The 17,909-nt window shown below is 43.3% G+C and overlaps 1 protein-coding gene across 1 annotated transcript in view; it reads left to right on the forward strand.

The window, feature by feature from the left end:
* CRYBB3 (crystallin beta B3) overlaps nucleotides 1-11,841 on the forward strand; it is a 96,133-nt gene extending 84,292 nt beyond the window's left edge. Inside the window, exons 5-6 of the mRNA XM_086944726.1 lie at nucleotides 5,906-6,048; nucleotides 11,450-11,841. Of these exons, the coding sequence (XP_086800852.1) occupies nucleotides 5,906-6,048; nucleotides 11,450-11,702 (396 nt within the window). The 3' untranslated portion in view covers nucleotides 11,703-11,841. The remainder of the gene's footprint in view (nucleotides 1-5,905; nucleotides 6,049-11,449) is intronic.
* Nucleotides 11,842-17,909: the final 6,068 nt, after the last annotated feature.

Here is a 17,909-nt window from a genome sequence, read left to right on the forward strand (position 1 = left end):
CTGCTCCTTTCGCAACCTGGCCGCGCAACTCTGGAACTTGCTTCCTGTCCCCATCGGAGTTATCCAAAATCATCTTGCGTTCCGGTAAGCCATAAAGACCTGGCTCTTTTTCCTGTATAATCCATCTGCTTTCTGGTTCTTGTCTTGGAGTCTGTGGTTTGCGCTGGGATGCCCCGTCGCTGGGGCAGCTATGTGCATTACAAATTCGACAAATAAATAAAATATGATACATCTGGAGCCATTGCACATACCAGTATGTCTAAGTATCTTACGATTGATCATGATGTAAAGCGCCCCAATACCTTCGGATCTAGCCAGCGCTATATAAAACTCTTAAATAAATAAATAATAACTACATTATTAATTAATACAACTTTGGGCAGCGTGGCCACTGGCGGCTCCTCCGTTAAGGCAGAGGAGTTTCACTCCACTGCTTTCTGAGCAGTTAAAGGAGGAAAAATAAAATGATAATGTAACGTTATTATCATTTTTCTTTTCCATACTTGCTCAGTTCTAGAGGCGTGCTGGGCCGTGCTGTGCAGAGCGAGGGGAGGAGTGGGGAGCTCTTTTTAAGTTTGCCTGATGGTTTGGCCTGCCATTTTGGATCGGCCACGGCTGGCCAAAAAGTCATGCGCACTTTGCATGTTCTCCACCCGGCTGTATTGAACAGTGGACAACATGCACAGGCTCATATTCCTCGTCTGAGCGCCGAACCACAACCCTCAGACCAATCACAACGCTGCTGGCATGGTGTCAGCAACATCGTGATTGGCTTAGGGGAGCCTGTGTGCTTCCTGCTTTGGACTGGGAGTTGAAGAGATGAGGAGAGGCGGTGACCATACCCAGGTAAGTGATTTATATATTTTTTCATTTCTTGCCCTAAACCTCCTGCCCCATTCCACCACCCCTGTTCGGTAGCGGCCACCACTGAGTTTGTCTACTGTATTGCCTAATTCTAACATCCCAAGATTCTTGTAAAGCCCTTGCTAAGGAGGAGGCATAGACATTGGCAATTAAAATGTGGAGCAGGATCAATGCTTGTTTATATTTGAATGATGAGCCTTTCTTTAGGAGGCAGATTCTTGGAGCTGGTGGTGTTATTCAAAGGGTTGTGTCCTTTATGTACCCTCTTCAAGTGATGCAAAGTATTTGATAGTTGCATGCATGGAGGCTAAAATCAACTTGTACTGAACTTGGTGAAACCCTTATTTACATTTAATAACAAGCGATCCCAGTTTTATGGTATTTTTTTTATATTTCCATCTGTATTTGTCCATATTTATTTTTTGTTCATTTTATTTTTATTTATCCATAGTTATTTTTAACTTGGTGAAAAAAAATGAACCTGTAATTGCTATATTTTCATGTTTATTTAGCTGTCAAATGAATTCTAATATTTGAAATTCCAAGGAATTTTAACCATTTTACAGTACAATACAGATATCTGAAATAATTTGTATTGTAGAATTGCTTAAACCACTTTCATGCTGCAGCTATTTCAGAATCACTAGGAATTCTTTTTCTATTTTTCTTACTTCCCCTACCACTCTGTCTGCATAGATGTTGGCCTATTATGCATGATTAACACCAGTGGGAATTCTCCCCAAAAACTTATTTTTAAAATTATTTTTCCATATTCAGCAATACATACAGACAGGCATAATATAGATTGTTTTCTGTGTATATTTATCTGTAAACATTAGCACAAAGGAAAAACAGGGGAGCCCAAATAATAATCCAAGGGAATGCATGCTCTGTATTTATATTCTAAACTTCATCAGTCGTAGTAAGAGCGCGCCCAGTACAATTCTCTCTTCCCTTAAATGCACATAAATCTCTAGAATCTGAGGAACTTCACAACACCACAAGATGGCAGCATTTGCTCAACTGTCAGACAGACACAACCATTATGCTCCATTATCCTGACTGCACGGCTATTCAAAGATATATGCTATGTTTTTTTCTCTTATAGAAGTTTTCAAACACTAATCTTTCTAGAACTGAATTTTTTGTACCAGTGCAGCGCTGCTTAATTACGCTCTCTCGTTTGAGACGCTTCTCGTTTGATCTGTCTAGCTGCCAGTGAATTCTTGAACTCGAGAATTTCTCTTCAAGATGGTGATTAAAGGATTAGGGCTCCTCGAGGGGGATCAGCTGACGGTCTTCTAGAGTGTGAGAGGCCTCTCACTGTGTGGTGGAAGCATGCCTAGCAGCCCTAAGAGCTTGCTGTAGACGATCAACATGTAACCGTGCAGCAGCACAATAGAAACTCAACACAGGCAGTGCAGAGATGACCAGAGGAAAGTTCAGAGCTTATATTGTAAAAATTAACGGCCTTTTTAGAGTTTGGCGGACAGGATACTCAGTCACAAACGGGGTGGAACACCAGTCTACTGTATTTCCACTGCATTAAAATGGCAGAAGGGATTTCCGCCACGTTTTGACGGAGTGGGCAGTCTGCCCAAATCTAAACAAGCATTTGCAATGCAATAGGTCTCACATTTACAAGAGTTTGAGCTATTGGCGTTGTAAATGACAATAGCCTAAATTCTCGCAAATGCAAGACCTATTACATTGCAAATATATTTTTGTTTCCAAGCACCCCATCTTGCGCTTGCACGCTAATAGTGGCCACGGCCCTTTCTCAAGATGAGCTGCGTCTAAGTAAAGGGACGCAGCAGCTATTAAAGTGAAAGTGCTGTATTTTACCCAAAAAGCATTTGTTTGAGAAATAAAAGCTTTTTTGGTGAAAACGCCCCAAACAGCGCTTAATTTTAATGACGGCCACAGTCCTTTCTTTAGACGCGGCTCATTTAAAGGAAGGGGTGTGGCCTCTATTAATGTGAAAGCGTGGCATGGAGCGCTTGGAAACCTAAACAAAAAAAAGTAAATAAAGAGTAAAAAAAAAACATGCAGCCGCGTTCGGCGGTGCAAATAAACTAATGGCACAGGCGCCTCAGTGGCGTGGCGTGCAATACAAAAAAAAATAAAGCGTTAGGAGAGAGAGTGTTCTGCCTGCAACAGCAGGCAGGTATAAACAATTACAACTAAATAGTGCTCGGAGGCTGTAATTAAAGCCTACAGAGTAATAACATGTAAGAGGGCCAGTATTTGTGGGAGATTACAAGATGAGACAAGGCGGTACTAAGGAGGGACAACTAAGCCTAATGAAGAGCCACAGTTTACAAAGGACAATGACACAAGCCAATGAAAAATATGGACGGAGAGTGGGTGGAGCTTCAAGTCCATTCCTGAATACAGCATGCCTTGCAGAGCAGCGCATGCGTTGCCCAGGCTCGACCTAAAACATTACTTGTGTGTAGTGGGCAGGCCTCCACTGCAGATAAAAGCTGCCTAGTCTTGATACCACTACATGCTTCCTTCCTCCACAGACACAAAAAAGTGTATGCACTATTTGTTTAATTCCAGCTGCAGCCTAGATCCTCTGGATTTTATGTTTGCCTCATTGAAGGCATGTAGCTTGAGACCCTAATTGTTTTGCTAATTTGTATAACTTCCTTCACTGAAGTGTTGAGCCTCTCCTGAAGTCTTTTTCTAACCTCTGGGGATATCAGCATGCAAATGGAGTGTGTCCTGCATTCCATTAACATGGTACCTTTTATCTAAACAAAAACAACCTCCTGAGTCAGCTTGAATTAAGGTGTGGTCTGTGTACTTATTTAACACAGTGCATTAATGTAACTCCTCAAACAATAAACACAAAGCAATGGGTTTAAACAGGGAAAGGAGGCAGTATCTGTCCAGTGCGTGAATACCACAATTCATAATCATGACAACTGAGTTCAGTCCCAGCTTCCCTGCTTGACCATGCTGTGTCATCCTAAGTGATTAAGGGGCATATTACCAACAAGTAGCGATATTTATAGCTAAATAGGCTTAGCGACGATTTTTTTATCACTGCCTATCGCTGGATATGTTAGCGGAGAAAACATGCTATTAGCAACGTTTTTCTCCATTGTGCTAAAATATCCAGTGATAGCGGCGAAATGCGTGAATATCGCTGAGAATACAGCGATATTCACGCATTAGTGATGAAATGCTCTTAGCCATGTTATCCACCTCCCATTGGATAACATGGCTAAGAACTGGTCTGGGCAGGTGTTAGTATTTGGAGATATTCGCACTTAGCGCGAATATTTCCAACGCTACGCCTGCCTTGCTAATAGGCGATAGCGACGTTAGCGACTGCTTTCAGTCGCTAACTGGTTGGGTACGCCCACTTTGCATGTCATTAGCGATAAACATCACTGACATGCAAAGCGGGCCGAAACCGCTCGCTATCGTCTAAAAGCTCTCGCTACCATCAGTTAGCGACAGCTTGCTAATAAGGTGATAGAATTATCGCCGCTAAATCGGCGATAATTGCCTATCCCCCCCCTTGGTAATATGCCCCTCAGTTATTTCACTGTGACTTGATTTCCTTGATAAACACATCTCAGAGCACCTTCAAATAATTCAAGATGTGTGCTATCCAAAAGCCCCTCTTATATATTCTAGACTACGGGACTGATTTAGAACTCAACAGACAGGTTACTCTGTCACAACGTTTATGGATATCCCATCTGCCAAAATATTAATTCCTTTCCATCCTATTGGATTTATATGATGGCAGAGTTGACATCCATCACAGTTGTGATGGAGTAATCCGTCTGCCGAGTTCTAAAACAGGCCCTATATTGTTTTACCATGTATAATAACATTTATAGAAAAATAGAGGGCACATGACAAATTACTTGCCTCTTGGGTGATTCATGACACCTTAATCGGGGTGAGGTGGGGTGGGGTGGGGTGGACAGGTCATGAATGTTTTTAAGTTCATGTTTAGAAAACACCACTTCTAATCAATGGCACTCTATGCAGTGATATAATCTAATAATATACAAAAGTAAACACTTCCAAGTGTTAAAAGAATACCCTTTTGAATGTTTACCAATCTGCATCATATTTCCAAGAACATTTGTTGTACAATTTACATATTGTAAACAAACAGTGGTCCCCAGAAAGGAAATAGGCAAAAAATAAATATAGACTCAATTGTTACTATATTGAAGTGGAGATGTCCAGCCGGACAGAGGTCAATTCTTTACTTTTTTGTAATAAAAAGATAGTACAGAAAAATGCATAAGGTGTAAACAGTGTCACAAAACAAATCGCAATTTACACCTTTTGCGATTTGTTTTGTGACACTGTGTTTCCCTTGTGTGTAACAAACCTTAGTTTTGCCTGAAGCCCTTTGTCCTCCCTGTCCCTTCCCCCTCAGTACTTTGTTGGCTAAGTAGGGCACAGGCTTGTGCCCCACCTTAGCATTTTTCTGTACTATATTTTTATTACACAAAAGTAAAGAATTGACCTCTGTCCGGCTGGACATGTCCACTTCAATATAGTAACGATTGAGCCTATATTTATTTTTTGCCTATTTCCTTTCTGGAGACCACTGTTTGTTTAGAATAATTAACTCCCAAGGTCCCTAGTAGACCCTTTTTTTGGGCTTCCTTGTGGTTTCAAAATATGTACACTTTACATGCCACATATTGTGATGGCTAGCATGGCTGTTGCTTAGCTCTCCCTTGTAATTTGCTGTCTTGCCCATTTCTAGTACTAGAAGCATTTTTGTTCTAAGCTGCAGGTCAATAATGGCTGTAAATTACCCATCCCCTCTTTATGGGCCCTCACCTGCAGCTCAGACCCATAATTCCATTAGAGGTTAACAGCTGACACTGTGAAGATGTGGCCAATGGCCCTTAACTATTAAGTAGGGAGAAACAATAATGTTGGTGCTTAATGTAAATATATTGATTGTCTTTGAGGTTGCTCACAACATACCTATGTCTTCTGGAACATTTTGCTTTGTAATACTTATATGATCTTTAATTTTGTAACACAGGACAGCCCTGATCACAAGATCCACCTGTTTGAAAATAACAGCTACAATGGACGGAAAATGGAGATCGTGGATGACGATGTTCCCAGTCTCTGGGTTCACGGATTCCAGGACCGCGTGGCTAGTATCAAGGCTATCAATGGAACGTAAGGAAATCTATTGAATGTGCTGCTTTACTAGTCTCCAAAATGACTTTAGAATGGCCTAAATGGTGCTACTGTCTTTGGGGACACATTATTGGGACAGCTTCTTGTATCCCCTTAATATCTAGCAGATGTAGCTCCAGTACACACCCCATGGCTTCCAAATACTTCAGACCTAACATTGACACAATGTTTTTGCACAGTTCATTTGCACTGTTTCTAGGAGTGGGAGGCTTGTGTAGTAATGATACTCCTTTTGTAAGATAGCTGTGGTTATGATAGTTTGGTAAACTATGAACTGTACTCGAATGGTCACACCCACTGCCACATAGACAAATGGATGACAATCTTGACTTTGAGTGGCAGAGATATTTTTTCATCGGCACTGTCAATTTCTTAGACTACAATTTTGTTTTTCTCCATCAAAAAAGGCCGTCACTTTGTGCAACGTATGGTTCGCAGTGGTGCACAACTTCGAATGCATCTTGCTGAGTGAGGTCATGGAGTTATTGTATTACGTGAAACTGAAAGTATTTAAGTGTAGTAATATACGCTTGAGTATATATTATATGCTTGAGCATACTAATAGGATTGTACAGAAAATTATTTCTCCACATGGAAATATGTATCGAACTTGGAAAAAAGAGCGGGCATAATGTGTACTATTGCACATATTCCATAGCACTCAATCAATCAATCATCGAATTTATATAGCGCACTACTTACCCAGAGGGTCTCAAGGCGCTGGGGGGGGGGTCTGTTACTGCTCGAACAGCCAGGTCTTGAGTTGCTTCCTGAAGGCGAGGTGGTCCTGGGTCAGGCGAAGGTGGGTGGGGAGGGAGTTCCAAGTCTTGGCGGCGAGGTAGGAGAAGGACCGTCCCCCTGTGGTGGTTCTACGGATGCGGGGGACGGCGGCGAGGGCGTGGCTGGTCGAGCGAAGCTGGCGTTTGGGAGCGTAGAAGTTGAGGCGGCTGTTGATGTATCCTTGGCCTTGGCTGTGTAGGGCTTTGTGTGCGTGGGTGAGGAGACGGAAGGTGATTCTTTTGTTGACCGGGAGCCAGTGCAGATCTCTCAGGTGTCCGGAGATGTGGCTGCGACGGGGGATGTCCAGGATGAGTCGTGCTGAGGCGTTCTGGATCCGCTGGAGTCTCTTCTGGAGTTTGGCGGTGGTTCCGGCGTAGAGGGTGTTGCCGTAGTCCAGACGGCTGGTGACGAGGGCCTGGGTGACCGTCTTCCTGGTCTCGGTGGGGATCCACCGGAAGATCTTGCGTAGCATGCGCAGGATGTTGAAGCACGACGAGGAGACGGCGTTGACTTGTCTGGTCATGGAGAGGGAGGAGTCCAGGATGAAGCCCAGGTTTCGTGCGTGGTCTGTTGGTTTGGGTGCACTGCCTGAGGCGGGGGGCCACCAGGAGTCGTCCCAGGCGGAGGGTGAGGATCCCAGGATGAGGACTTCCGTCTTGTCCGAGTTCAGTTTCAGGCGGCTGTTCTTCATCCATTCGGCTACCTCTTTCATCCCTTAGCACTAAACCTAATGTTTGCTATTGGTCAGTTTGCTGGAGTCTGACTAGTAAAAAAAGAACTTTTTGAAAATGTCCAATTTGTTTGTAGATTTCCGCAATCACCCCCTTGGATATTGCAAACTGAGAAAGAAAGGTAAATCTTTGTGAGAGCTAGGAATAAATTCTATGATGCATATATTTACTACTTGTTGTTAAGAATCGGGACGTCGGTGTCTGTGTTGAGAGCGCACACACCTTACATGCGCTGTATGTCAAAAGCGAGCCATGCTGTTGTCTGGCCAGAGTCTTGATGATGTATTACACGCACACACACACACACTTGAATTCATTGGTTTACAAATATATTCACTCACTTTGCCTCAGTGAATACCTCACCACAAAATGAACACAGTGGCATGAAGGCTGACAGGGCGCAGGGTTAGTGACACTTCATATCCAGGCTAAAAGAGCCTTCACAAATATAATTTGATGAAATGTACTTGTGAATTGTGTGGGTGAACAAAAAATGTTTTGTTTGCTTTGAAAGTGTTTAGTTGTTTTGCATTATCAGGCTAAGCGTCGGTATTAGCTCAGAACACCATGCCATGGTATTTTATTTGTGTAACAGTCAGCACCACGTTTTCCAACTTCAATGCAGTTTCGATCCTATTGCATTTTTGGGAGTTTCTATATGGTTATTTCCTTTCAGTTTCCAAGGCCCACAGAATGACCCCAGTGCAACGCTTCTAAGAGTATAGGAATGTCATGCCTTGGTTCAAAATAGTTACCTGTGAGAATAATACGCCTCGGGGCTTAAAGGTCACGTGACACCTAAAGGGGAACTCCTGCCGCACACAGTATTCTGTTAGGGCGTGATTCGCAAGCGTATTTGAGCACCTACTTGTAACCAAGGTGCACAAACAAGAGATTTGTGAGTCTAAATTCCACACATTAGTTCACACAGTTAGAACAGTGCACTTACAATGGTGGAACAGTTGCTGGTATGGCGGATTTTCTACTGCCATAAGTCTAGAGGTAGAGCATGGGAATGAATGGGTTATGGGGAGAGGGTGGTCATGCAACATGGATGGAAAACCCACCGGCTCTTACGTTTGTAGGTATTCCCTGGCAGACGTGTGGTCATTCATACCAATGAAACACACATAGAATCGGTCCTATACATTCGGAGTGGCTGTGTTACCAGTTTGAGAATGGGTAGAGAGCGACCCCATATTCCATAGGGCTGTGGGAGGAGGGGTTTCCTCCGGAGGGCAACATTTTCACTCTGGAGGAATGGCAAGAAAATAGTTAAATGGGCGTTTGCAAGTTTTCGTCTAGATTTATTCATGCAGACTTTCCAAAATGAGGAAGACAGAATGAGTAAATATCGACCAGTGGGAGCACTCTTAAATCCATGCCTGAATGAAAACCAAAACAAGCATATGCCCCCACAACAAGCACTTCCCGAAAGAATGAGTGTAATACTTGCTGTCAACATTTGATGCTCAGTGTTACTGAAATCTCTGCTCATTTGTGGTTTTTCAACTTAGAACTTTGATCTACTAGCTGCAGTGCTTCATTTAGGCTGGGGGTTGGAGGCAGCAGATGAGGCCCACTGTGATGTATTTTTGGGGATCAGCAGTCACTTTAATTACTGAATCAATCAATCAATTCGGATTTGTCGAGCGCGGCTTATCACTCAGGGGTGTCCAGGCGCTGAGGATGAGCCATTAGTTGAACAGCCAGGTCTAAGACTTTGACCAAGAGAATGAGATGGAAAACACAAAAAGGGGAAAGAGGGAGGAAGAGAAAGACGGAAAAACTGTGACAAAGAATAAGAAGGGAAGAAAAAGAACATGCAAAAGTGAGATAAAGCGGTAGCGAGTGTCTGGTGGTGGGAGAAAGAGGTATGACTTCAAATAAAGATTACGCAGCCTTGGCATCTGGTAACTCTGTGCTGGCAACAGGCTTCTGAGACATCTTGAGGCACTGGCACATATTATTTTAGACGTAAAGCCCTGGTAAGCTGTATAGGGTACAAACATATCTACATGGGCAACAATCATTTAACGTGTTTTTTTCACAAAGCTTTTTTTTTTTGTACCATAATTCTGTAATAAAAAATCAAGGGCCTCCTTTATATTTAGGTGTGTCATATATACTCAGTCGCACTTGTGAAGCTCCCGACTGCTGAATTCATAACTGACCGCCAAGCTGGCGTTAATTTAGGGCAGGGGTCTCCAAACCGGTCCTTGAGGGCCGGATCCATTCCAGATTTTTTGGATATCACCATTGAGATACATGTAGTAATTTAAAAAATCTGGCATGGGCCCGGCCCTCCAGGACCGCTTTAGAGACCCCTGATTTAGGGGAACATTGTTTACGACGCGGTTTTTACTAAGGGTGGGCGGCCAGCTACGCTCCGTGCACGGAGTGTGCGTAGTGCCGCCTACTCCGCCTCCCTCCCGCCCTCCCTAAATACTTTCAATTAAAGGAGTCAAATAATTAAAACGCACTTACCTTGCCCGCCGCAGCCCGCCGCGTCCCCGGGGCTCGCTATCTTCCATCTTCCGTCTTCTTTACTAATGCGCATGCGCGGGCGGCCGCGCATGCGCATTTTCTCGTGAGAAATGCGCATGCGCGGCCGCCCGCGCATGCGCATTAGTAAAGAAGACGGAAGACGGAAGGAAGATAGCGAGCCCCGGGGACGCGGCGGGCAGCGGCGGGCAAGGTAAGTGCATTTTAATTATTTGACTCCTTTAATTGAAAGTATTTAGGGAGGGCGGGTGGTGGGGCTGGCGGCCAGTGGTGTTTGCGTAGTGGGGCTACGCGGAGTGCGGAGGTGGGCGTAGTTTCTCGCCCACTTCGCGTAGCTCCGCGAAGCCCCACTCCGCCAACTCCGCCAAGGGTTAGTTTTTACACCGCAGTGCATTTACCCCGCAGCTATTACAACGCAAGTGGTTACTACGACTTGCGCTGGATGGCGCTGTGGGATAAGGAATCTTGCAATTTTATATTCCAACACCTTCCCTACTGTTACGGGGACTGGTGTTGGCATATAAAATTTATAAGATTCCTAAATCCACGCCCTACAACGCAAGTCGTTGTAACGACTTGCGTTGTAAGACTTGCGTGGTAAAGGAATGCGTTGCTACAACATGCGTTGTAACAACGTACATCTGTTAATTTATAAAGCATTGGCAGAAACCACCGTCACAGTGGTTCCTGTCAATGCAGTCTGCTGTTTAGTGCAGGGCTGCACCAGCATAAGCAAAAAGGATTTTCTTTTTGAAAATAAAAAAAACGAATGGTCCCCTCACCATCTCCTATGGCAGGGGGAGCATTATTTGGGTTTAACTGTCCCTCTGGTGGTGATGGATAGTAACACAAATGCCTACATGTCTGTCCATCCTGATTTAGCGGCTGGACTGGTGGCCATTTATCCGACGGTCCTCACCCTGTCGGGCCGTTGGAGAGATTTGGCTATGGCGGTGACAAAGTAGTCACTGCTGTAGTCAGACCGTAGGTCCGCCCGCATTTAAATCAAGTGGGCGGACCTTCATGTTGGCGGTGTGTATACTCCGTCGTATTGTGATGGAGTATACACACCACCAGCATATAAATCAGGCCCTAAGTCACACTCAAGTCAACAGCAAGATATAACCACACAAGTATAAAAACTTTTAAAAAGTTCACAGTATATCTACAGCATTTTTGTTGTCATTTGTTGTATTGTGAAATATCTTCAGAAATGGGTGAGAATGATGAACACATTATTTTGTAGATATTTACAATGTACTGCAATTGTAAATTGTTTAGAGAGCATGGTCTTTTCCCATGTCAGCTTCTCAGTCGAACTTCAATTTTCCTTTGTTGATATGACTTCTCACCTTTTTTTTCAGGTGGGTAGGTTATGAATATCCTGGATACCGGGGTCGGCAGTACGTACTTGAAAAAGGCGAATACCGTCACTGGAACGAGTGGGGTGCCAACCAGCCCCAGATTCAGTCCATGCGGCGCATCCGGGATATGCAGTGGCATAAGCGTGGCTGCTTTTCTTCTGCTTCTTCTCGCTCTGACCCAGACCCTGCCCCAGCCCCGGCTCCAGCTCCTGCTCCCGCCCCTGCCCCCACCCCAATCAGTGCCAGCAGCTGAAGCAAAGCCAAACATGGTGAGCCAGGGCCGCCATGTCTTATTGGAAAACATACAAAGAAGAGAAAGATGACATGATCTTGCAACAGAAAAACAACATGTTTATGTGTTTCAGTCACAGACCTCATAAATAAATCTCTGAACCAGAAAATTATTTGTCTTTAATCTTTTTTGCCAAGGCAAACTTAATACACAAGTCTGGGCTACATCAATTCAATCAGATATCCCTCATTTAATAATAGCAGATACATTTGTCTGGTAATCGTTTCATTCTATATTTGATGCTAATAAGTGCATCTTATGACTTTCAATTTAAGGAAACTAGGGTAGGGCACATATGCTAAATTCTCATTAGAATGTTAAATGGTGCATTACAAACTAAACACATACTTGTACATCACACCTTCAAAATAGATTTTAGTAATAATGTACAAAAAATGTACCTATAACAAATGTCAGTTCTTTTAAGTTCGATTAGATACATATAACAAGACAAGTCAAGAAAAGTTGATTAAATGCACAATAATTCAAAAATGTCATATCCAACAAGTTAATATAGTAAGTTAAATATGATGACACTGTTAATTTGAAAGTTTTTTGGTTTTAAAAATCTATAGTGTTACTAGAGTTTATAGTCACTGGTTATTTTTTATAGTACAACTATACTACGAATAACATGCAGTGCAAAGCACCAAGCCATAGCCAGTCGCTTTTGTAGAAAGAAAAAAATAAAAGAATAAAGCACTGCAATTTAGGTAGATGGTGCTATTTGTGATATCACCTGTGGTGTCATGCCTGTGGTAATAAGCAATACACTGGTGGCTTTTTTTGTTTGTGTAGCTAAACATAACCGCAGCATTTCAGTGCTTTTTAGGTTTTGGATTGTAGTTCCTTAAGTTGTGTGTTTTAAGATGATGTTATGTTGCTTTCCTTGGGGTAGATCTCAATCTTAAAAACAGTCATAATGTCCTTTTGCAGAAATTTTTGTGTGGAATCTTTTGGATTTAATAATAATATACCGCTGCCTCAAAGTTTGTGTGTATAACAGCCCTGGGCCATGCTCAGTAGATACTTTTACATGTCATGGTGGAGAGTATCTACCCCAAATATCTTCTGGGGGCAAACTGAGTCAGATGGTTTAGCTGAAGGCCCTGGGCTTTGGCCACACCTTCTGCTTTGATTGGCTGAAGGCTAATACAATGTACACGGGTCACACCGTGTACGCAGCTGCCCTGCCGCCAGATCTCACAGTGCATAGTGTTTGACTCTGTCCAGCATGCTCTTTGATCAGTGTGTAGCAATCCACTATGCCCTCGGCCTACCATCAAGCTTAGAGTGCATGCAACCTTCTCTTTAACTATGCCCCGCATCCAGTGAAAGGCCTATGTTTGGCAGTGCCATGCACGAAGCATATTATCCAAAAACAATTAATACAGAAAATGAGAGTTTGAAAAAGTAGACAAAAAAAGCAGTAGCGTATTTATTATTTACGTGTATGTGAAAAATAAAAAAATGTACAGGTAAAAAAGACAAAATGTTTCCATTACATTTGTGCATTGTTAAGAGACATACTTTAACCCTCAACCCCTAAACGTTAGTCTGTCCTTAACACTAACCTTTTTTTTATTTACAACATGCTGTCTATACCCTTTTGCATGTGGCATAGCACCCATGCCCTGTCCTGTTTCACTGTTATCCTGCACCTTTTTCTTACAACATCGCTTACAACAACAATTAAGCCTTCCATTACTCTAACCCTAAACCTAAGCTAGCCTAACACCAACATTTACCCACACCACACCTAACACTAACTCTTACTCCAACTCTAACCATAACATCTTCCCTAAGTACTTCCCTTTTGCCATCCTTTACTCTAACATTAAAATTACGTCAAGTGCAACCTGCGCCGAGACGCCCACGGGTATTCGCCGCGCTCTACAAATGTCAATAAATAAATAAATAAACCTCTGAATTTAACCTAACCCTAACCCCATACCTTATCACATCCCAAATAACATAGCCCAACCCTAACCCACACACCTTACTTCACATTATCTCTTATCTCAACTCTTACTCTAAAACAAACTATCCACTAAACGTAATCTGACCCTAAAGTTCAATTTAACCCCGTCTTTTACCCCTTCCCTAACCGTTGCATATTATACTACTTAAAAAAAAATATATATATATATTAATATTTCAATTTTCAGCCACTGCAATAGTTACTCTTCCTCCTAAATTCTAAAGTTATACTGCAAACGGTTCATAGGTCGCTGCTACATAGCCCTGTTGCCTGCAGCACTTGTATGATTTGACCAGGCTTAGTGGGTTTGGTCACATGATTTGGGATTTGACCATGTCATGCAGTCAACTCCATATACACAGAAACTGCTGGACGCTGCCTGTAGATGTGCTCATTGGGCTCTGGGGCAGGCCATACCCTGCACCCAGGCCCTGGCCCTAAGAGTTTCCTGTCATGGCCCCTGTCACCAAAGCCATCTGGAGAGTAGCAGGTTATTGCCAGAGGGACTTGCGGTATCCATCCCAGTTCGCAAAAATTGACGCCAAGGTGTTATTACACAATACAGTATTCTAAATGTATTGGCTAAAAAGGAGGGATGGGGAAACTCGCTGAGTTTCACGCCACAGAATTCTGTTACATAAAACCTCTTTGGAGTTCCGCCAATGGGCGGAAAACATACAGGTTGCATTGTTGACACTGTAATTTAGTGCCAGTAGCGTGAGCAGTGCTGAAAAATCAAAGCGAATGGCACCACACGGTGTGTAAGATCCTGTGGCCATTTGAGTTGATTTTGCTGCCTGTCGAGTAGAAGATCTACTCGAGCAGCAGCAAATCTACTCAAAAAGCAGCCTCGGACATCAACCGCTCACGTTAGAAAATCGTGCTTGGGGTTGGCAAATCTCACTTGCATTTCTTGAGCTTTTTGGGAAATAATTCAGCCACACAGTGATTGGTGGAATTTGGCTGGAACTCCGCATTACAAGAGTAAAACTAAGTCACCAAATTCCGCCAGTTCTGCGTGCGGAATGAAACATTCCACACACCCCTTCTAAACAGACAGTTAAAAAAAATGGATATCCCTAGTTGCTCATAATATTGAAAGTTTACAAAGGAGCCCACCTAATGACTGGAACCAAAGGAACAAGACTGTAAGACCCACATTCTTAGGCAACACAAATGGCTTCCCCATTAATCTTGATCTACTTTTGAATGCACTGCTCAACATAAGAAGATTTCTATCTTGATTGGCATTCATACCCTCCATACAAGCTTTCAGTCGAAGAGGCTATCATGAAATGAAAAACAGACACCAAATTAATATGAAAATTCAATGCATGAAAAATGAAAAACTCTTAAAAAGGTTTTTACTTCAGTTGCACCAAGAATATGACATCTTCTTCCAGAATAAATGTATCTGCCCCCTTCTCTACCGACTGGCTGCAATGGGGTCAAGGCTCACCAATTTTCTGGTCACCTCAATCCATATGAATAAATGCTACATTTTCACTCTTCAAATCTCACAATTATTTGTGTATTTTTTTTTGTTAAAGTGCTCCCCATATTGGTGAGGTTCACTCTAAAACTATTAAAACTAATGAAAGTTACTTAGATTTTGTAAGAAGTTTTGAAGGGGAACTCAGGAATTTCCCAATACTTCAGATTCTGTAAAAATATCTGGGACATCATGGAAGGGAGAGCAGGAAACCTGCTCTCCCTTCCATGAAGCAAAGCAGATTGCTTTTGACAAAGTGAGCTGCATGTCGGCAGCTCCCTTTGCCCAAAAGCAATGCCGGTTACCGCAAGAGGCAAAAAAATGTCTGGGCCCCAGGAGATGGGGTCCCGGGGGCCAAAATCAGCCTGGGGAGGGGGGCCACACCGCCCACCTCCCCTTTTAAAAACAAAAAACAAAGGCAGAGCCCTGGAGTGATGGGCTCCCCGGGTCATAATTTGCCTCAGGAGGGGGGCCTCGCGCCCCCCTCCCTTTTCAATTTTTTTTTTAAATGACTCAGGCCCCAGGTATGGGTTCCCCAGGGCTCAAATGGCTCATAGGAAGGTGGGACACAGAAACTGGCAGCTGGCCCTATGCCCCCTCCCCTCCCTGCACCATTCTGCAAACGCGCCTCCTGGCATGTTCTGTGTTGGGTGATTAAATCCCCTTGAATCCTAAGGGTTCTTAGGGGCCAACTAGCCCACCAGGTACCTCCAGTAAGCCCCACACAGTGGGATTGCTGAGAGGTGGTCAGAGGCCACGCCCCTTTTAACACCACTCTGCAAACGTGCCTCTGGGCACACTGCTGGTGGGGCGATGAGGTCCCCTTGTGTCCTGAGGACTTCAGGACTAAAGTGGACTTCATCCCCCAAGCAGCAGTGCACCAGGAGGGGCATTTGCAGAGTGGTGTAAAAAGGGGACGCGGCCTGCTATGAGAACGTTGCAATCCTGCTGTGTGGGGCTTACTGGCGGTAATCAGAGGGGTAGTTGCCAAATATCTGTCTTGCTACCTCCAGTAAGTCCCATACATTGGGATTGCTAAGAAGTCTTCAGAGGCCACGCCCCCTTTCTTCACCACTCTGCAAACATGCCTCCTGGCACACTACTGGGTGAGGGATAAAGTCAACTTTACTCCTGAGGGACTTTGGGGGCCAAGAAACCTTCCTGGTACCTCCTGTAAATCCTACACAGCAGAATTCCTGACTACTAGGTGACTGTCTGCTTTGCCAGTTTAAATTCTGGATCACTCCTCCTTAACCAGCATTAGTTGGAGCCCTTATAAAAAGACTGGACTGGTGAATTGAAGACTCATTCGCCTGATTTCTGCTGCTTGTTAAACTATTTGTGTATCCTTTTTTTCTAGCATGCCCTGGAGCAAAGTTCATTCTTACATTTATTTTTGAGTCGTATCATGTTGCACATTCAAGACCCAACAGGTGGCACAGTACTTTATATAGGAACAGTTTCAAAAAATCATTTAGGAGATTTATAGGAAGTAAAATAATGTATATTATAATATAATAAAGCCCCAAAAAGTCATGCAATTGTCTAAGACATTACTGCACACTGATCGAGTAGTAAGGCTGGAATGAGCACACAGGAACACAACATTGCAGATTTATAACCTATTGCTCGCCTAGAGTCCAGGAAAAAGGCATTCAGAGTTAGGAATGGTGCTGAAAGAGCGAATTGGTCAGTTTTCACTAAAGGTTTCTCAGCATGTAATTGTCCTAATGATCAGAAGGATATAATTTCATGTGATAGGTGCATATAGATAACTGTTGAAATCTGATTTCACTGGAAAACTGTGCAGTTAACTAATGTCAGTGGAAAAATATGCAGTCACATTTTCAGGTCTGTCTTGACAGCTTAAGATTTCACCCGAGCTCATGTTAATACAAGAAGAAGGAACAACAAAAATTTCCTCCATCAGAGGCAACTAAGGGCCAGGAAGCCAGTGAGCGCAAAAGTGCGCCACGCACCGATTTACTTTTTAAAAAGCCCCAATGAGAAGAAGAGGGCAGAGTTACAAACATTGCCAAAAGGCAACTGAAACAAGCGGTCCCCAGCATTGCCGCCATTGAGATTGATCCCACCCACCCATACCAAAATATTGCGGGCGTCGCAGCCTCAAAGAGGAAGAAGTGTGTTGGAGCTACAAGGATTTAAGAATAAATATCTTCACTCAAGGACATAAAAAGACAATTGCCCGAACAAGGTCCTTGGTAAGCCTCACAGCAGGGCACTTGAGGGCAAACTAAGAGGTAAGAAATGGTGAGCGCTTAGTGGACACAACACTTGCATCCCAGGCAAGGCCAAGTGCCAGCGAATACCTGTCATTCAGTAGCAGTTGAGGCCTCGACGCTGCGACCTACTGTGCCAAGCAAACGAAAAAAGGAGCTGTCACAGCAGTTGGTAAAACGTGATTCATGGCAACCATTAAAAAGATGTTATGACTGTAAGGAAGAGGCATAGCAAGTTATGTATTATGAATATGAACTAAAGTAATAATGTTCACTATATGACCAATTGTGATCATAATGAATTACATTGGAGTGAAAAATATCCACAGAACTGAGCATATTAATGTCCAATGTTATATTGATAACTTATTAACCAGATTATAAATAATAACAAAGGTCTTGGTGTCCATGATTAATGGTAAGAAGGGAACACTGAGAGGGCCCTGCGGGAAGAT

This window comes from Lissotriton vulgaris, chromosome 11 (genome assembly GCF_964263255.1).
Source record: "Lissotriton vulgaris chromosome 11, aLisVul1.2, whole genome shotgun sequence".
In the NCBI taxonomy this organism is placed as follows: Eukaryota; Metazoa; Chordata; class Amphibia; order Caudata; family Salamandridae; genus Lissotriton; species Lissotriton vulgaris.